General features: G+C 43.9%; 1 protein-coding gene across 8 annotated transcripts in view; it reads left to right on the forward strand.

The window, feature by feature from the left end:
• The window catches only part of LOC135511086 (protein bicaudal C homolog 1-like), an 83,298-nt gene that overhangs the window by 49,327 nt on the left and 12,400 nt on the right, over nt 1-21,571 (forward strand). For 6 of the 8 annotated variants that reach the window (XM_064932600.1, XM_064932603.1, XM_064932604.1 and 3 more), the window contains exons 4-12: nt 6,761-6,840; nt 9,091-9,252; nt 12,145-12,198; nt 14,654-14,836; nt 17,631-17,882; nt 18,683-18,814; nt 19,930-20,119; nt 20,875-21,024; nt 21,363-21,550. In XM_064932600.1, the coding sequence (XP_064788672.1) occupies nt 6,761-6,840; nt 9,091-9,252; nt 12,145-12,198; nt 14,654-14,836; nt 17,631-17,882; nt 18,683-18,814; nt 19,930-20,119; nt 20,875-21,024; nt 21,363-21,550 (1,391 nt within the window). The remainder of the gene's footprint in view (nt 1-6,760; nt 6,841-9,090; nt 9,253-12,144; nt 12,199-14,653; nt 14,837-17,630; nt 17,883-18,682; nt 18,815-19,929; nt 20,120-20,874; nt 21,025-21,362; nt 21,551-21,571) is intronic. The other 2 variants (XM_064932607.1, XM_064932601.1) reach the window with 1 other exon arrangement.

Here is a 21,571-nt window from a genome sequence, read left to right on the forward strand (position 1 = left end):
CTGCTCTGTTGTTCCACTGTCCACTGCTCTGTTGTTTCACTGTTCTGTTGTTTCACTGTTCTGTTGTTTCACTGTTCTGTTGTTTCACTGTTCTGTTGTTCCACTGTCCACTGCTCTGTTGTTCCACTGTCCACTGCTCTGTTGTTTCACTGTTCTGTTGTTCCACTGCTCTGTTGTTTCACTGCTCTGTTGTTTCACTGCTCTGTTGTTTCACTGCTCTGTTGTTTCACTGCTCTGTTGTTTCACTGCTCTGTTGTTCCACTGCTCTGTTGTTTCACTGCTCTGTTGTTCCACTGCTCTGTTGTTCCACTGCTCTGTTGTTTCACTGCTCTGTTGTTTCACTGCTCTGTTGTTTCACTGCTCTGTTGTTTCACTGCTCTGTTGTTTCACTGTCCACTGCTCTGTTGTTTCACTGCTCTGTTGTTTCACTGCTCTGTTGTTTCACTGCTCTGTTGTTTCACTGTTCTGTTGTTTCACTGTCCACTGCTCTGTTGTTCCACTGTCCACTGCTCTGTTGTTTCGCTGCTCTGTTGTTTCGCTGCTCTGTTGTTTCGCTGCTCTGTTGTTTCGCTGCTCTGTTGTTTCGCTGCTCTGTTGTTTCGCTGCTCTGTTGTTTCGCTGCTCTGTTGTTTCGCTGCTCTGTTGTTTCGCTGCTCTGTTGTTTCGCTGCTCTGTTGTTTCGCTGCTCTGTTGTTCCGCTGCTCTGTTGTTCCGCTGCTCTGTTGTTCCGCTGCTCTGTTGTTCCGCTGCTCTGTTGTTCCGCTGCTCTGTTGTTTCAATGCTCTGTTGTTTCACTGTCCACAGCTCATTTGTTTCACTGCTCTGTTGTTTCGCTGCTCTGTTGTTCCGCTGCTCTGTTGTTTCGCTGCTCTGTTGTTCCGCTGCTCTGTTGTTCCGCTGCTCTGTTGTTCCGCTGCTCTGTTGTTCCGCTGCTCTGTTGTTCCGCTGCTCTGTTGTTTCAATGCTCTGTTGTTTCACTGTCCACAGCTCATTTGTTTCACTGCTCTGTTATTTCGCTGCTCTGTTGTTTCGCTGCTTTGATGTTTCGCTGCTCTGATGTTTCGCTGCTCTGATGTTTCGCTGCTCTGATGTTTCGCTGCTCTGTTGTTTCACTGCTCTGTTGTTCCACTGCTCTGTTGTTCCACTGTCCACTGCTCTGTTGTTTCGCTGCTCTGTTGTTTCGCTGCTCTGTTGTTTCGCTGCTGTTGTTTCGCTGCTCTGTTGTTTCGCTGCTCTGTTGTTTCGCTGCTCTGATGTTTCGCTGCTCTGATGTTTCACTGCTCTGTTGTTTCACTGCTCTGTTGTTCCACTGTCCACTGCTCTGTTGTTCCACTGCTCTGTTGTTCCACTGCTCTGTTGTTCCACTGCTCTGTTGCCAATAAAACACTACAGCTATTTAAAGCTTGTCCGGGGGAGGGTTGGTTTTGACCTGCCCTCTTTGTTGTCCTCAAGGGAATGCCAGTGTGTCTTCATGCCAGATGTAAAATTCCAAAACTTGATGTAACTTCCTGGAAACTTTTTAACAGCTCTTCTACCCCCAGTTGATTTAAAGTGTGCCCCACCCATACTCCCAAGTTCATTCACAAATCTAATTTCCATTGAGAGACCATTTTGTCCATTTAATTTCCGCCCTATGATTTGTTGGGTGTCAGCCTTTTAGTATTACGTAAACCAAGAAGAGGCATGAACAATTTCCACTAATGTCTTCCAGTTATCTCATGAGTGCATGCATTGCATTTTTGTGCCTTTGGAAGAAAAACACATGTATTTGTGATCATATGTGCTTCACAACCAGAGGGGAGAGAGTACTTCTTGGTACTATAATCAACCCTGTAATCTACCCAGAATGACTGGATAGCCTACACCTGTGAGTTTGATCTGAGGTTAGCCATCAACACAACTACTAGAGACAAAATGTTGGATCCCCATTCCATTCAGCTTCTCCACTCTCTTATGTCTTGGATATCTGGAACATTAAACTACCATTTACATCACCAGCTGTCTATGAAAGTCAATCATTTACAAATTGGGGGTTGCTAAAACTCAAACTATTTGTCTCACTTTATGTAATCATGATGTGTCGCCATTGTCTCTGAAAAGCGACTCTTGTAGTATTTTACTCTGCCCTCTTAATGCCTGTGAGTCATGAGCAAATGTGAGAGTTGTTTGCAAGGCCTCCGTTAAGGTCCCCTCAGCCTCTCCATCAAAATGTCAGGCCTTAACACCTCCAGCACCACTACCACCTGCACCAGTGTGATAAGACCAGAGTCCGGCCCCTAGAACAGCCCGTCATCAATATACCGTCAGGTGATTCATAGCAGAAGTATCTCTCAGTATCTCTGAGATGCAGGCAGGCTCATATTACACTTTACCAGAACATGTCACCATGAGAATAAATGGCTAATGTCCTTACACATTTATATGTATGACCAGTGGGAAATGCTCTGACTAGCCATCTTAGGATATGTTTTGAATTGACAGCATTTTATTGTTTAACTGTTTGTTTGGTTTTCACATTATTTTATACTTGGTTGTTTCCCATTTGACCGATACACTTTCTGTTCAGAATATGCAATATAGTAACCTATCAGTTAATTAAATACATCCTTGTATGACAATGGAAGACTTCATTCCTGGGTAGTCTTTATCACTACTCTCGACACATAGCCACAGAGTGGTGACTTACACCTTTAATATACACATGTAAAACATTTATGAAAGATGTCACAAGTTTGTCAATACAAAACAACGGTAGAGCATATCAACAGTGCCTACTGTAGTACTGAAGGTCAGACCGAGCCTCGTGATCAAGAAAAATATTTCATTTGGCCTACTCATTATGAAGTTGGGCAGTTAAATGTCACCCAACATCAGTGTTGGGTTAGTAGTGAACTACATGTAGTAGTTTCCTCTCCTTATGTTGAAGTGGCCTATGGCCGTGAGTTTTTAGGAAAACATATTTGTGTCCTGCTTCTTCAGTTCTGACAGTGATCACAGGCAACATGTAATCAAAGTTAGAAATGTATGTAGGGCTTTATTCTATTCCAATCAACATTGGAGAGGTTAGACATACAGTGCCTTCGGAAAGTATTCAGACCACTTTACTTTTTCCACATTTTGTTATTTTAAAGCCTTATTTTAAAATGGATTAAATAAATCCTCAGCAATCTACACAAAATACCCCATAATGACGAAGCGAAAATAGTTTTTTAAATTTGTTGTAATATTTTTGCAAATGTGTACTTATTTACATAAGTATTCAGACCCTTTGCTATGAGACTTATAATTGAGCTCAGGTGCATATTGTTTCCATTAATCATCCTTGATGTTTCTACAACTTGATTGGAGTCCACCTGTGGTAAATTTAATTGATTGCACATGATATGGAAAGGCACAAACCTGTCTAGATAAGGTCCCACAGTTGACAGTGCATGTCAGAGCAAAAACCAAGCCAGTGAGGTCAATGGAATTGTCCGTAGAGCTCCGAGACAGGATTATGTCGAGGCACAGAACTGGGGAAGGGTGCCAAAAATATTATGCAGCATTGATAGTCCCCAAAAACAGAGTGGCCTTCATCATTCTTTAATGGAAGAAGTTTGGAAACACCACGGCTCTTCCCAGAGCTGGCCGCCCTGCCAAACTGAGAAATCGGGGGAGAAGGGCCTTGGTCAGGGAGGTGACCAGAGCTCCGGAGTTCCTCTGTGGAGATGGGCAAACATTCCAAAATGACAACCATCTCGGCAACACTCCACCAATCAGGTCTTTATGGTAGAGCGGCCAGACGGAAGCCACTCCTCAGTAAAAGGCACATACCAGCCTGCTTGGAGTTTGCCAAAAGTCACCTAAAAGACTCTGACCATGAGAAACAAGATTCTCTGGTCTGTTGAAACCAAGATTGAATTCTTTGGCCTGAATGCCAAGCGTCACGTCTGGAGGAAACCAGGCACTATCCCTACGGTGAAGCATGGTGGTGGCAGCATCATGCTGTGGGGATGTTCTTCAGCGGCAGGGGCTGGGAGACTAGTCAGGATCGAGGCAAAGATGAACGGAGCAAAGTACAGAGAGATCCTTGATGAAAACTTGCTCCAGAGCGCTCAGGACCTCAGACTGCGGTGAAGGTTCACCTTCCAACAGTACAATGACCCTAAGCATACGGCCAAGACAACGCAGGAGTGGCTTCGGGACTCTTTATGTCCTTGAGTGGTCCAGCCAGAGCTCGGACTTGAAGCCGATCGAACATCTCTGGAGAGACCTGAAAATAGCTGTGCAGCAACGCTCCCCATCCAACCTGACAGAGGTTGAGATTATCTGTAGAGAAGAATGGGAGAAACTCCCCAAATACAGGTGAGCCAAGCTTGTAGCATCATACCCAATAAGACTTGATGTTGTAATCGCTGCCAAAGGTGCTTCAACAAAGTACTGAGTAAAGAGTCTGAATACATATTACATATGTAAATGTCATATTTCAGTTTTTATGTGTAAAAAAAAATGTGCAAGAATTTCTCAACCTCTTTGCTTTGTCATTATGGGTATTGTGTGTAGATTGAGGGGGAAAAAAACAATTTAATACATTTTAGAATAAGGCTGTAACGTAGCAAAATGTGTAAAAATTCAAGGGGTCTGAATACTTTCCGAAGGCACTGTATTTATCTTTTGTGCAAGTAGTCCAAGTTCATGGCATTCGGTCAAGGCAGGCACTCTTTACACGCTGGAATCATTTGGAAAATGTTTTGCTTTTCGGGACAGCAGCAAGCCCAATAACCTGAACTCGACTTCCAACTTTTTATGTTTGTTCAGCCGCCATTCTTTCACCAATCTTTCTTCGTCTTTCAGTCATTTTGCAGATGTTTTTAGAGGTACCTAGATCCAAATTTACTTTAATTCTGAGCGTTTGTGTTATACTTCAGGGTGGAAGCCCATGCTGGAAAAAAGTATTTGCCAGTAAGCAGAGGGGTCAAATTGTTATTTTTTTTGTCAAGTGTCAACTACCAAGACTTTTTTATTTTTAGCTGTATTGCCATATTTTTGCTTTTCTAGGTGTTTTGTGTGCCAAATTAACACTTAAGGTGTTCCACAGTCAATCATATGAGTACACATCGCTCACTTAAAAAATGTGTGGGTGTTCCAACGTCACACATAGCAAAACTCATTTTGCCCCACTAATGAGTACCAGATGTGCAGGTTAGGCCAGTGGAAGGCCAACACGCCCTCTGCTGGTGAGATGCCACCAGAGGAAGTAGATGTGGACTTCAGTCTCTTGTCACAGCTGTGTGTTTGGAATGTTTCCTTGAACCAAAGCTGTGTCAGTCACCTCTAATACTGCTGTGTTTTTCCTTTGTTTTTCTGTCTGACTGCGCCTACTCCTATCTTGATGTAACCCAATGTGGACTTGAGGCATTTGGGTTGTTTTTGTTTCGTTTTTTTGTCTCACAGCATTTTTCTTTTCACTCTTCTGTGATCTTGCTACAGCGTTGAGGCCACGGAGGTCCCATGTCGCACTGACGAGATCCACACGGCCTTCCACTGCTCCCACAATCCCTCCCCAGGCCCATTTAAAAAATGGAACACTGAGGCTCCTAAACACTTCCCTGCAGCAGCATTCCAGAGCCTAGCCAACCCAGATCTCTCCTCAGTAGGGCCCAGGGCCAGTTCATGTGCTTTCCTCTTAGTTTTTGTTTTGTGACTCTATGGAGAGTTTCTGTTTGGTTGTGTAATTGGAGCTTTGATGTGGTGTTCAGCCTATACAGCACAGGATACAATAACGGACTGTTCTGTTTATTTGAATGATGGTTTCAGTAATAGTTTACATTTGGATGAACTCTTCTGTTCTACATTATACAGTTTTACCTGCATTTCCCTGCTCATTACCTCTAAAATCTCTAAACCCAACCAATGTCAATGGGTTTTATAAAGTGTCTGTAAACAAACTCTGAATATAAATATTTTCTTCTGTAGGAGTATACAAAGTAAATCGGAGCTATTTGGGGTGAGTGTGTGGGGAGGGGGGTTCCTGGAAGGCGCTTAACTGACATCCTGCCCCTCCGTACAGTCAAGAAAGGGGGGCTCCTAGGAGCTGGCTCGCTGCATGCCCAGATGGACTCTACAGCCATAAGCATTAGCAGCACTGTGTATTTATGTTGTGAATTGCTGTACAAGAGCTGAGAGGGTCTCTACAAGTGCAGTTTACTCAAATAATTGACATATTTGCCCAGATAATGTATTATGATGTGCAGATATTTTACATTTTTTCTGCAGTTTGTGAACTGAACAGTTGTGATGTAGTAGACACACGTGTAGCCGTTTAGATAGTATTTAGTTTAGCTTGACTCAGAGGACACAACCTTGGTGTTTGACAACTGGAGGATGATTTCATTTATTTAACCAGACAGACAGAAGAACAGTGTTACGCCTTTGGCACTGATCGACTGGATGAGGTTTGTAGGAAGGAAGTGAAACACACGGGACTGCCTTTATCTCTGGGCTAATTTAAGGGGTCATTATTCTGTCTTTGTATCCAGTACTGTCTGACTGATAGTGATACAACATTGCTGTGTAAGAGCCTATAATGAGAGTCATCACATCTGAAAGGAGCATTTACGGTAGTGCTTTATCTGATGTCACAACGGATCCCATCAACTCATAGGCTTGGGAAAAGGTGTTCAAATAGTCTCTTCTTGAGATCTTGATCTCTCCACCATTTTCTCTTTGTCTCTTTTTGTTCTCTCTCTGAACCTCTCTCTCTCTCTCTCTCTCTCTCCAGATCCGCACATTAAGGTTTGTGGAAAGAGAGACAACGTGAGGGAAGCCAAAGACCGAATCATGTCAGTCCTCGACACAAAGGTATGTATGAATGATGGAAAGGTTTTTGTTTTGTTGTCATGGCAACACCAACACTGACCTCCCTAAATGATCGACTAGAGGGTGGTAGACACAGATGGATCTAATAAGTGTCTTATTTCATTCTCTAGAAAGCCTTGGTTTGCTTCCTCTTCAATTTGAGAATCTCAGACTTGTAATATGACTTGCCACCAAGGTGGCCAGTGCTTAATTTCCTGAGTGTGTAATGGCTTGGCATGGTGCAAGTCTTGTCTCTATGGCAACAAACATCCTCATCCCAAAATGGGCACACCATAGCTCCCCCTGTGGGCGAGTTTTATCATAACACACCAAAGTATTTTCTCTGCACACGGTAGAGGCCTTCACAAATCGCGTCTGGGTCAGATCTGATAGTCACGGTTATGTTTAACTTTAACTGACTTGACGGAAGGAAGGAAGGAAGGAAGGAAGGAAGGAAGGAAGGAAGGAAGGAAGGAAGGAAGGAAGGAAGGAAGGAAGGAAGGAAGGAAGGAAGGAAGGAAGGAAGGAAGGATATTCTAAGTGGAGTTAATATTTGTAACTGTAGGATGAGAGAGCGTATGCACTGCAGCTTCAATTAGCCTAGCTAGCTAACGTTAGCTAGCTTAACTAGCTTCTGGTTTGATGCAGTCGATATTTGATGATAAATAACCTAGCCATGGCAGTTATTAGTCTACTATAGCGCGAGTCAGCTTGGTTGGTTGCGGTCTCTCCCTCTCTGCTCAGTGTCACTCGCTTACAGTACAGCCCTTCCCCGCCAGCTAGAGCTGGGTGGTGGGTACTCTCTTCATTCGCTGGACTTGATCCTGCTAACTGTTCCAAATGTTTGAACTGAATTTGGAAAAGGGGCTTTTATGTACTCTGCGCCATCGTCTTGGAACACCTTACAAAATTATTTTAAACTGGAAGAACTTGTCCCGATTGGTGTTTGTAAATCACTGATGAAGGATTTTGAGCCTGATTCCCTGACCTGTCAATGTTTTTAATTTGCTGTTTTATACTCTTGTGAATTCAATGGTTTTTACTAGATTACTTGTAGTTTTTCATGTTGTCTGTCTGTATTTTTTTTGTAATGACTTGGGGCTGCCTATCTTGGCCAGGGCGCTCTTGAAAAATAGATTTTAATCTCAATGAGCTCTTCCTGGTTAAATAAAGGTTCCATCAAAATAAAATAAGAGTGGCACCTCTCCCTCCCTCCTCTCACGCTGTATCAGCTCTGGTTTATAAAGTAGCTTAAATGACTTTTCTGCTGCTTCCTTCACTTGGATCGGACCAGGTCTGGATCCAACCAGGTCTTTACGGAGTGGGCCTACTTGTCCTTGGGTCTATTCGGAACGGGTCTCCTATGTTCTTTAAATAAATGTATGCATATAGGGTCCGGGTGAGAAAGCCCCAGGTCCGTTTCGGAACAGGTCCAACTTTTAGGACCCATGAAGACCTCTAGCACATGGTCACCACATGATCGGCTACATATTGTACCCCAATGAGTAGAATAAGAAACATCTATGATTAGCTGGTAATTAATATCAATGGATTTGTCAAGTGAAACTTTTTTAAACAACATTTGTAAACAACATACTTTTAGGCTTATCTGCTTTAGCTCCATGTAATTGGATGTGATTCCTCACGCCTCTAAGTGGAGCATTGGGGACTGAGATTAGCTTCTCGTGGTGGCAGTGGTGTTGTACCAGAGCCGTGGGTGTGGGTGGAAGAGATGCATCATATTTGTCTTCAAAGTCATTCTACTATTATAGACTGATAGTCTAGTTTTGTTCTGGCCCGTTTGCTTATTAGCCGAGGAGCATTCAAGCTATGTCAATATATTTCTATTTTTTTATTTAACCTTTATTTAACTAGGCAAGTCAGTTAAGAACAAATTCTTAATTACAATTATGGCCTACACCTGTCAAACCTGGACGACGCTGGGCCAATTGTGCGCGGCCCTATGGGACTCCCAATCACGTCCGGTTGTGATACAGCCTGGATTCGAACCAGTGTGTCTGTAGTGATGCCTCAAGCACTGAGATTCATTGCCTTAGACCACTGTGCCACTCGGGAGCCCCAATATTTAAGCTGTGTCAATATTCACAACATTGTCATGGTTTACAGTCATATGTTGGTATAGAATTGAATATTTACGCATGTTAGATTTCTATCATATCATTCACTATTAAGTGAACATTGTCTGGCAGGCCATGCTTAAGAAGAGTGTCTCCGCCTCCTTCCTTTCCCCAGCAGAGTAACAGGGTAACCCTTAAGATGGACGTGTCCCACACAGAGCACTCCCACGTCATCGGCAAGGGAGGCAACAACATCAAGAAGGTGATGGAAGACACGGGCTGCCACATCCACTTCCCAGACTCCAACCGCAACAACCAGGCGGAGAAGAGCAACCAGGTACAGAGAGCGATACCACCGTATATGTACAATTAACAATGTATACTGGATCTGATAGACTGAATACTAGTAAATGTGCTGTGCCATCACCAACCACATTTGTGTGGGACTGTCATGGCTTCTCTGTTTGCACAGGCTGTATTTACTTTTTTTAACCACATGGAACTGGTATACAGTTGAAGTCAGAAGTTTACATACACTTCGGTTGGAGTCATTAAAACTTGTTTTTCAACCACTCCACAAATCTCTTGTTAACAAACTATAGTTTTGGCAAGTCGGTTAGGACATCTACTTTGTGCATGACACAAGTCATTTTCCAACAATTGTTTACAGACAGAATATTTCACTTATAATTCACAGTATCACCATTCCAGTGGGTCAGAAGTTTACATGCACTAAGTTGACTGTACCTTTTAAACAGCTTGGAAAATTCCAGAAAATTATGTCATGGCTTTAGAAGCTTCTGATTGACATAATTTGAGTCAATTGGAGGTGTACCTGGGGATGTATTTCAAGGCCTACCTTCAAACGCTGTGCCTCTTTGCTTGACATCATGGGAAATCAAAAGAAATCAGCCAAGAACTCAGAAAATAATTGTAGACCTCCACAAGTCTGGTTCATCCTTGGGAGCAATTTCCAAATACCTGAAGGTAACACGTTCATCTGTACAAACAATAGTACACAAGTATAAACACCATGGGACCACGCAGCCGTCATACCGCTTAGGAAGGAGACGTGTTCTGTTTTTGAGTATGTCCCATTTGCTAGTTGCTAGAGTGGCATTCAGTGGCCATGTTGCAGAGAGCCGTTGTAATTTGCTGTTTTGATTGGCTGCACCATAGGAAGCGAGTGTGTTTGGGCTGGATTGAATAGACGAGCAGTAGGAACCAGCTGTAATTCCGATTTACATACACCTCTGGAGGAGGCAAGCTGCCAATTTATTTGTTGTTGTATGATTATCATTTTTTTAACAATACAAAACATACAAACGACAGCATACAAACGCTCACAAAGATTAACAAAATCACACTTGCCCAGACCCACCGCCTCACGCCCTCAGCGCCCGCATTGCCTCAAACTACACCATTTTGTTTCTCTCCGTAGCTCAAGCACTTTCAACATTTAGATAATAACGCATTTGACCTTTCCATTTTGTTAACGATGGAGGATTGGTTGATTTCCAGTTAAGCAACGTTTTTTCAAGATGATTTTCGAGAAAAGTATTTTCCAACCCATTGGGTATCTCACTGCCCCCTCATATGCCATGTCTTTAAAAATATGCAGACAGACGGATTCAAAGTATATTGACATTGTAATACTTTTGACAGCCAACTTTCAAACTCCGCCCATAACTTTTGGACTTTATGGCATTCCCGGAAGGCATGGATTATTGAATCATTGTTAGTTTTACACTTAAGAGTTGACTCTGCCGTTGTGCTGTAGAAATTGTGAATTTTTTCATTAGTTTATACTGGATTAAGCATACATTTTTGTTCACTGTAATTTGGTTAGATATGTTACAACATTCCCTCCATCTTGTAACAGCATCAGTTCTTTTTAAGTCTTTGTTCCAATAGTTTATGTTTTCTAACAGATTGTCAGTTGGATAGGCTCTCTGCAATGTTTTGTATATCTTACCTATCATATGAATATCCTTTTCTGACTCAAATAGGATACCCTCAAGATTGCTTGGATATACAAAAGATTTCGAAATAAATGTTGTGATATTAAACTTCTATGTTGCATGTATTTGAAAATATCTACATTGGTCAGTCAAAAATGGCTTTTTAATAAATGTATTTCCTATTACCAAGTCATTTCCGGTTTCTATGCCGTTAGTTTTCCATGTGGACCAATTTATCAGAGAATTCTGAAAAGCTATCCAAGGATTGAGGTTGTTAATGTTCTTAGCTTTATCCTTTTGAAGATAGACGTGAAAAGATTCAGCATGTGCATCTTGAAGATGTACCCCATTGTTCCTCTTTAGTGCATTTAACAATATGTCGCAAGTTAAAGCTCTGGGTGGCGAGTTGATACAATTCTAAGTCTGGAAGGTTAAAACCACCCTCTGACTTGGGAAGATGTGAAACTTTCCTTTTTATTCTATGAGTTTTATTTGCCCATATAAAGTTTGTTATGACTGAGTAGACTTTTTTAAAGAATGTCTTCAGTGGGGTGATTGGTATTACTGAGAGAATAAGTCTGAAAACGTTGGTTTATTGTACCTGTAAGATTTATGGGAAGATTATTCCATCCGGAGTGATGGCTCTGTCGGCCAAAGCCTGGTTTGTGACGTTATGGTGAGTTACCGATGAAGGGCTTGAAAAGGGAGAGAGGAGGAGAGAGATTACCGATCCGCTGGCAGGATATCTAATAAAGGCTTTTATCTTTTTTATTTTATTTATGTCATAATTATTTTAATCACAGGCCCACAGTCAGGATGTAAAGTGATGAAAGGCAATGACTGGGGCTGGGTTCTTAAAGATGGTAAGAGTCTCCAAACCACCTTCCTCTTTATGGTGTTATTCTGATTGGGTTGTGATGAAAAACAAAATATTTGGGGGGGGGGTTATACACCTAGCCAACACTTGTACTTGACCCCCCCCCCCCTTCTAGCTCTGACTCTATTGACAGCTATATTACTGAGGAAAAATGTACTTTCAATGCCTGTGATATGTGGTTGTCCCACCTAGCTATCTTAAGATGACTGGACTAACTGTAAGTCACTGGATAAGAGTGTCTGCTACATGACAAACATGTAAAGGAAATGAGAATGACGGGACTAAATGGACATTTTGCCAAAGGTTCTCTTTTCACGGCTTTAGATTCCAGTTTTGATGTAACGGTAATAGTTAAACTATAACAATGACTTCTGTCTGTCCATCTGAACAGGTGTCCATTGCAGGCCAGCCAGGAGGGGTAGAGGCAGCTCGATCCAAAATCAGAGTAAGTTGGATGTCATTTCTATGGAGGTCTCTCTGAGGTCTGAGCTATAGAACTCTGAACAGGCTGTTATTGTAAGCATGTGTCACTACAGTCATCCTTTAGTTGTCTTTTAACTGCATGTGTTAGCTGTGGAGCCTGTGAACTCTGTGGTAATGCTCTGGCCGTAAACCATGTGGAACAGGGTACAGAGCAACCGGTTCAAGCCCAGCACACAGTGCGTCTGGCTTGGTAAAGCTCCTGATCCATCTCAGAGGAAAGAGGGCCATTCCACTCGTGTGAGCCTCTGCGGTCCAGACCTTCCTCTTGTTTCTCCGCCATCACAATTCTTTGCACGCACGTGCTCCCTCTCCGAGTGGACCAAGACAAATAAGCTGAGTGCGAGAGAGTGCACGAAAGAGTGTTTTTACAGACAACAGGGCGCAACCCAGTTCATGCACTTCCTTGATAAAAAAGTTAACAAATGGAATTTGGAAGTAGCATTTGAGGGTACCGTTGTTGTAGGAAGGGGTTTATAAAATAAGCTGTAATAGCCACAGGATCTGTTCTACCCTCCAAAGAACACGCAGCCAGCGGATGAGTGGGGAGGATCAAAGACCACTTTCCTCTGACATCCTGCCTGCTTCTGTCAGTCCAAGCAGGACTCCTCACCTCCCGAAGCCAAACACCTAGCAACCACACTCTACCAGTCCACCCAATCACTTAGCACCCCTCGCCCCAAACAGCAGCCCAGCTACTACCCAAACCTGCACCCTGTCCTTAACGCACTCAGTATAACTATTCACACCTGTACCCTTTGGCATATTCTTTTCATACTGCCCAACCATATGACAACATCTGTACAGCCAACCCACATACGGTATTAACACCTACCCAGCTACCCTTAACCCAAACATCCAACAACCCTTCACCCCTTCACCCAAATAAAAACCCTACTCTGCTTCGTACTGATGTTGCCTGCCATAAAAAATGTAGGAAAATAAATGAATCGTCGCCACTTCGATATACACTATCCTCTAGCAGCAGGGTTTAGAGACGACCTTTCATAGTTTGTTTGTTCCGGAGCAGCCTCTGCTGTTTTGGTTAACAGTACATGATCCTGGGTGGCCTCATCTGTCTCTGCCTGGGACCAAAACAATGATTGAATGGATTGGATGGGTTTTCCCTTCCCTGTAGTGCAGATGTGGAACATCCCTTGTTTGTCCCGGAATGTTGGTCTTCTGGCTGTTTTAAAGGGAAGGCTCAGATTGAGTTTGACCCTTAAACTTGATTGTGCATAATGAACGCTTTTGTCTGTATGTAGTCTTTGTAGTCGTTATACAGTCTTTAAACAATGTCTTCCTTTCTGTCCTTTTGTCTGCTTGACTCATTCACACCTCCAGATTGAATACATTATTAAGTTTAAAGTTGCCTGGAAGACCTGTTTTAAAAAGTTTATGGTAGTTCTATCTAAGCTGTTCTTCATTCAGAGCGCCTGGTTGGGCCGTTCCGTTCGTCCACTCTGTGTTTCCATACTCATTGGCTCTGAATTTACAGTGGAACTCCTGCAACATGATATAAAACTAGGCCCAGAAACATATGGGATTAATCATGGGTGCATTTCTTTGGTCGGAGTAATTCATGCTGTTTGTCCTTCTCTGGCAGCCTAAGCTATGGCGCACTGCCCAAGACTGAGTGTTTGGATAAGTCTGCCGTGTGTGTGTGTGTGTGTGTGTGTGTGTGTGTGTGTGTGTGTGTGTGCGCGCGCACATACATGAGTAGACTTATGTGTATGTATGAACTTGTCAGCAAATTCTCCTGGCCTCCATCCAGACTGTTTGAATGACTGCTGTGATTTGAGTGATGGAGTCCACTTTTAGTCTCTGTTCTCTGTGATGGCTTGACTTGATGTATTATTTAGTGACTTTACCTTAACATTCACAGTCTGAGTATGAACAGACTGTCTAGGAGCAGACATGATCTGCTACTACAATGTTGTACTGTATGTTTAATCAGCTCCCAATGGAAGCCTGCTGTAGCATGTGTGTGATGAAGGGCCTAACGCCTCCGGTCCCTACTGAGTACTGGTACAGTTGAACCCATTGTGATAGACAGCAGTCAGTGGTTTTATTGTGTTAAAACATTTATATGCCATGTTTGGCCACTCCCGGCTGAAGTAGAACATGTAATGTCTGTGTAGATGTGTACATGCCAACCCTGTCCTACCTGAGCATTCCAAACTAGTACTTTTTGGTGCCAGGGAAAATGTATGGGAGTAAAAAGTGCATCTTTTCTTTAGGAATGTAGTGAGGTAAAAGTTGTCCAAAATATAAATAGTAAACTACAGATCCCTCCAAAAAACAACACAAGTAGTATTTTTACTTATTTACTTTACACCATTGACTGCATGTATTTCGCTCTCTCTTGCCCTTCCCTCACACACTCTTTCTCTTGGTCTATTAATCTTTATCATTCTCAGGAGCTGCTCCCTCTGGTTCTGTCGTTTGAGCTGCCAGCCATCGTGCAGCCTGACCCAGGCTCCCCCACAGTGCAGCACATCTCCCAGACATACAACCTCACCGTCTCCTTCAAGCCCCCCACACGTCTCTATGGGACCACCGGAGTGGTCCGCGGCTCCCAGAACAACTCTAGTGCCGTCAAGGTGAGTCCCAGCAACACCCCTCACATCTACCCACCAACATACCACAGTGAACAGCAGGGGTTGGGGCCTAGTGGTTAGAGAAGTGGACTGCTGTGACCAGAGGGTTGCTTGGTCAGCTCCCTAGTGGGAATTACAGTACTGTTGCCTTTAAAACCAAGCACTGTTCTCTAGCCCATGAGCAAGTAAATGTCTAATATAAGTTGTCTGGAGCTCCCTCTTCCTCTCCCCTTCTCCCCTGGGTCTCAGAGCTGTGGCTGGTGCTCTGGAGCCTTTTTCACCACTCAACCCAACACCCCCACCACCCACCTAACACTGACCCACCCGCACTCTAGCCATCAGTACAACCCAGCCTAGGGGAGTTGGTGGACGGGGTCAGTTTAACTTGGGATGCTGGCCAGATTGGGGCTGGGGTTTTGGGGGGAGTATGTATGCTATGTAGTGAGAGACCTTGCTCTGTAAAAGGGGTCTGCCAAAGCCACTGTAGATTACTGTGCTGGCCTCAGGCTGGAGTTCCATCGGAAGGCCTTCTAATTCATCTAATGATTGTTTGCGGAGGCCTAGAATCAGACCATTCTGTTGGCTGCCAGGTGGCATTGAAAAACAGTGGTTTACTGTGGTGTAAACTATGGTTGAAATGTTGTTGGTTCACTAACTGAGAGTGAACACTCTTTTCATTGGTTTTTCTTCCTGCACTTTTGCCATATTTGGATGTGCAAAATGAATCTCCTTTTTTATCTTGTGTTTTCCCTTGCCCCAGTTGGTAACTTTAGTTGAGAGTGCTGTCCACACACCTTTGCTAGCTCCTTTGAACAGAGTGCCTGGACATTTAAAAAATTCTCATTAACAACTGTGACCTGGCCAAGATAAAGCAAAGCAGTGCGACACAAACAACAACACAGAGTTACACATGGAATAAACAGGCGTACAGGCAAAAGAAAATAAAAGTAAATAAAAACAATATGAGGATGAGGTAGGTAGATTGGGTGGGCTATTTACAGATGGGCTATATACAGCTGCAGCAATCGGTTAGCTGCTCAGATAGCTGATGTTTAAAGTTAGTGAGGGAAATATAAGTCTCCAACTTCAGAGATTTTTGCAATTCGTTCCAGTCATTGGCAGCAGAGAACTGTAAGGAAAGGTGGCCAAAGAGGTGTTGGCTTTGGGAAGACCAGTGAGATATACCTGCTGGAGCGCATGCTACGGGTGGGTGTTATCGTGACCAGTGAGCTGAGATAAGGTGAAGCTTTACCTAGCATAGACTTATAGATGACCTGGAGCCAGTGGGTCTGGCGACGAATATGTACCAAGGGCCAGCCGACTAGAGCATACAGGTCACAGTGGTGGGTCGTATAAGGGGCTTTGGTGACAAAATGGATGGCACTGTGATAGACTGCATCCAGTTTGCTGAGTAGAGTATTGGAAGCTATTTTGTAAATGACATCGCCGAAGTCTAGGATCGGTAGGATAGTCAGTTTTACGGGGGTATGTTTGGCGGCGTGGGTGAAAAATAGGAAGCCGATTCTAGATTCAATTTTGGATTGGACATGTTTAATATGAGTCTGGAAGGAGAGTTTACAGTTTAGCCAGACACCTAGGTATTTGGCGTTTAAGAGCAGTTGGAGGCCACTGAAGGAGAGTTGTATGGCATTGAAGCTCATTTGGAGGTTAGTTAACACAGTGTCCAAAGAAGGGCCAGATGTATACAGAATGGTGTTGTCTGCGTAGAGGTGGATCAGGGAATCACCCGCAGCAAGAGCGACATCGTTGATGTATACAGAGAAAATAGTCGGCCCGAGAATTGAACCCATAGAGACTGCCAGAGGTCCGGACAACAGGCCCTCAGATTTGACACACTGAACTCTGTCTGAGAAGTAGTTGGTAAACCAGGCGAGGCAGTCATTTGAGAAACCAAGGCTGTTGAGTCTGCCGATAAGAATGTGGTGATTGACAGAGTCGAAAGCCTTGGCCAGATCGGCTGCACAGTACTGTCGTTTATCGATGGCGGTTATGATATCGTTTAGTACCTTGAGAGTGGCTGAGATGCACCCGTGACCAGCTCGAAAACCGGATTGCACAGCGGAGAAGGTACGGTGGGATTCGCAATGGTCAGTGATCTGTCTATTAACTTGGCTTTCGAATACTTTAGAAAGGCAGGGCAGGATGGATATAGATCTATAACAGTTTAGGTCTAGTGCCACCCCCTTTGAAGAGGGGGATGACCGCGGCAGCTTTCCAATTTTTAGGGATCTCGGACGATACGAAGACAGGTTGAACAGACTGGGAATAGGGGTTGCAACAATGGCGGCGGATAATTTTAGAAAGAGAGGGTCCAGATTGTCTAGCTCAGATGATTTGTACAGGTCCAGGTTTTGCAGCTCTTTCAGAACATCTGCTATCTGGATTTGGGTGAAGGAGAAGCTGGGGAGGCTTGGGCAAGTAGCTGCAGGGGGTGCGATGCTGTTGGCCGGGGTTGGGGTAGCCAGGAGGAAAGCATAGCCAGCCGTGGAGAAATGCTTTATTGAAATGCTCGATTATCGTGGATTTATCGATGGTGACAGTGTTTCCTAGCCTCAGTGCAGTGGGCTGCTGGGAGGAGGTGCTCTTATTCTCCATGGACTTTAGTGTCCCAACACTTTTTGGGGTTAGAGCGACAGGATGCAAATTTCTGTTTGAAAAAGCTAGCCTTTGCTATTGTCTGCACACTGTAAGAAAATACTAATCTACATATTGCTAGATTCTGCAGATTGACTGATTGTATTGATATATTTATTGATTGATTTTCATCTCATCTCAGAGAGGCACTGCCATATTGCTGGAGCACCTGGCGGGCAGCCTGGCCAGTGCCATCTCAGTCAGTACCCACCTGGACATCGCCCCCCAGCACCACCTCTTCATGATGGGCCGCAACGGCAGCAACATCAAGCACATCACCCAGAGGACAGGAGCCCAGATCCACTTCCCCGACCCCAACAGCCCCCAGAAGAAATCTACTGTCTACATCCAGGGAATCATCGAGTCTGTCTGCGTGGCGCGCCAGTACCTCATGGTATGTGTACATGCTTGGTTTGTATAGATTAAGTAATTGCCTTGTTTCTGTTGGAGAATGACCCTGCGTATGGATTTCTGTTGAATAAGAATTTTATTGTGTTCTGACCCTGACCAAGACACTTTCAGGTATGTGGGTGTCTTGGTAAAATGTTATTCATTCAATTGTCCTTGGGTAAAAACATTTGCTGAGCAAGATGTCAAAGACATTACATTTAAAGATGTTGGCATCTTGCTTAATGCAACATTAATCATAATATAAGGCAGCTATGCTAGTTTTGATGTCCTTTGTCTGTGGCAGTTTTGCCCAAAGACTCTTGAAAAATGCAGAAGTCCTTTTGTAAACATAACTTTTTTTGTCTGGACAAGGGACACACAAGAAGAGGCCCCTCTGGTCTGCCTTGGGAGAAACGAGTCATTTGACGAGGAGATGAGCCTCCCCCACAGAGGGCCATGTTTAGACCATCGGACTGTAAATTACAGCTCCGGCCCCGGCCTGTCACCACCAGCTTGGCCCAACTAGTTTAATTACACACAATGGGAAGGCCTCTCTATCGCTCAGATGAATATAACGTAGGAATGAGGTTGTGGTGGGATCATGCAAAACAGGCATTTTTTGGTCAATTGTTTTGGAATTTCTGAAGTAGTGGTTTTTCAACTGAGCCTTCGCTCTTAATTGAAATGTCTGGTCAGAAAGAAATGTCCCTGTTGTATTCTATGAGTGTTAGTTCTGTAACAAGGGTCTGTTTCATGGAACGTGATGATGATGATGATGATGATGATGATGTGTGTGTTCCACAGGGCTGTCTACCGCTGGTGCTGATGTTTGACATTAAAGAGGACATCGAGGTGGAGCCCCAGTATATCACCGCTCTGATGGAGCAGCTGGATGTCTTCATCAGCATCAAGCCCAAACCAAAGCAGCCCAGCAAGGTACTAAACTAAAACATGGACATCTAGTATGTTACACAGTGGCCTTAACACAAATCCAGGAAGCTACTTTACCAGGGTAATGCTACAGCTAAGATCCAAGGTTTTTCTCCTGGCCCTGACTATAGTGCTGGAAAAAATCGATACAGTTACATAGAGCGATATTATTTTTGGACAATATATTGATATTTGACTCTAAGACTCCGGTATTTTTCATCTTATAGCTTGTTCTCATCTTCTTTTTAAATAGTGAGCCAACATGTTTTCAGCACTTTTATTTCCCTGACTGGTCAAAACTCGTTTTCTCATGGCTCTCTCATCTCTCTGCAGCAGATATATGGTGAGCAATATGTTTGGAACAACAAATCACCGTAATGAATCACAATACATATCCCATCGGCACCTAAGTATTGTGATAATATCGTATCGTGAGGTCCTTGGCAATTCCCAGCCCTATCTAACTACAAAGCACATTGCGTTATAAATCCAAACAATATAGTAGGCACATCAAATTTGCTGGGCCCCAGCCTAACCACCTTCGCCAGGTGCCCTTTCCTCAGTGTGCCCGGCATGATGCCCAAACCCAGACAGGCCAGTGGGGAATGGTGGTGTGGTGCCAGTGTAAACGCAGCCCTACCCAGACCTCTCTTCTTTAACGAGGTGACACTACTAATCCAAACGGCCTTCCAAACACCGCTTTGCTTCTGGCTATTTGGCTACTCCATAAAGGAGGGTGTGGAGACAGAAAAATCGTGACTGGACTCGGTTTGGCAGGACCAACTTTGGCAAGTTTAGGGCCACAGAAATGATTTGTGTGCATGTTCATTCTTTATTCCTCACTGTTTTGTAAGCACTCTTAATGGTAATGCTGGAACTGGAGAAAGTTGAATATCCTTTCCAAACTCCCTTAAGCTTTCTCACGCGTGAATTGAAATGAACCACTTTATAAAAAATTATGTTTTGACATTTTACTAATCCCTTTTTGATTCCACTGTTCATTCCATTAAATAAACAATTAATTACGTTGCTGAAGTGCATTTCATGCTGACAACAACCTGCCATTTCGTTTTCTCTTTTTTTCCTTCGTCTCTCTCTTTCTTCCACTCTCTCTTTCCCAGTCTGTGATCGTAAAGAGTGTGGAGCGGAATGCAGTGAACATGTACGAGGCCCGGAAGTTTCTGCTGGGTCTGGAGAGCAACGGCGTTTCATCAGCCCTGTCCCCCTCAACCATCGGCCCCTCCCCCACTCTCATCTGTCCCGTCGGCCTAGACATCCTGGCCTCAGCTGGCCTGGGGCTGAGCAGTCTGGGTAATGGAGTTCCATTACATCAGCCTCTTACACCATTATGAGTTCTTTAAGAAAATGAACCAGGTCAACCCAAGGCCCTTTTCCACACACGTTTATAGATCAGGGATTGAAAAAGAGGTTTGAGTGTAATATGTAATTCAACTTTATTGTTATCTTGTGAAAGGAAACAAAATTACAATAATAAATAAGAGACAAACCCCTTTACAACAGAATGAATCAGGAGTTCTGTATCATGGGATAAACTGTTGTGTGTATGAGGTTTATGTCTGGAAACTGACCACATTGACAGTGTGAATGATTGTCCTGCTTAAGCCATCTCTTCCTGGGGTGTACAGTATGAACCCAAAGGCCCATGGGTAAGATATGGGCCTCCACAGCTCGGCCTGTAGTTAATTACTACATCCCTCTCCATCAGATTACAGCTCAGCCTGCCAGAGAAATCCAAGCCTTATTTCTGGAGTCAAATGAGCCGTTTGTCAAACCCACAAACCTGTTTCAGTCTGCTTTGATATGTTTGGGTTGAAAGTAGCATAGTTTAGCATTAAGTTATTGACTGTGTTGAGTTATATTTGTCAAAGGCCCAGTTCTCTCAAATGTCTCTCTCTCTTATTTCAATCCTGACCACTGATATGAAAGGATTTGATGAGCGATGGTGGTAGTATGCAATAATATCTATTACTGGTGTGTGAAGAAATGAATTGTAGAGTGATACTGTAATGAGACACCGTCTTAAACTGTGTATTTCTCTCCTCCAGGCCTCCTGGGGCCGTCAGCGCCCCATTCCCTCAGTAGCTCCCCGGCTCCAAACTCTGTCCTCAACAGTCTGAACTCTTCCATAAGCCCCCTGCAGAACCCCCCGTCTCCCTCCCCCTCACTGTGGCCCAGCTCTCTCACCAGCTCACAAGGTAAGTTACAGTTGGCTGGTGCATAATCGCTCACGGTCTCACCTTGATCACAAATAGCTAGAAGGGATTGATATGATATTGGGGCGGCAGGGTAGCCTAGTGGTTAGAGCGTTGGACTAGTAAGCGAAAGGTTGCAAGTTCGAATCCCCAAGCTGACAAGGTACAAATCTGTCATTCTGCCCCTGAACAGGCAGTTAACCCACTGTTCCTAGGCCGTCATTGAAAATAAGAATTTGTTCTTAACTTACTTGCCTAGTAAAATAAAGGTAAAATAAAAAAAATGTAAATGATGAAAGTGTTACAATAACACCAAGGAATTTCCTCCCTCATGTGTCCAGGCTTCTCGTCTCAGTTGATGATGCACCCTGTAGCCCAGGCCACTCTGAGCAGTATCCTGCTCTCTGGGGTCAAGGGGTACACCCAGAACACTCCCTCCCCTCCCCCAGGCCTCACCCCGATCGACAAGCAGACCAACGGAGTCCCTGACTGCTCCAAAGGCCCCTGTACCATGAATGGACATGTAAAGGTGGCGGATTTTTATAGACAC

This window comes from Oncorhynchus masou, chromosome 23 (assembly GCF_036934945.1).
Source record: "Oncorhynchus masou masou isolate Uvic2021 chromosome 23, UVic_Omas_1.1, whole genome shotgun sequence".
Lineage (NCBI taxonomy): Eukaryota > Metazoa > Chordata > Actinopteri > Salmoniformes > Salmonidae > Oncorhynchus > Oncorhynchus masou.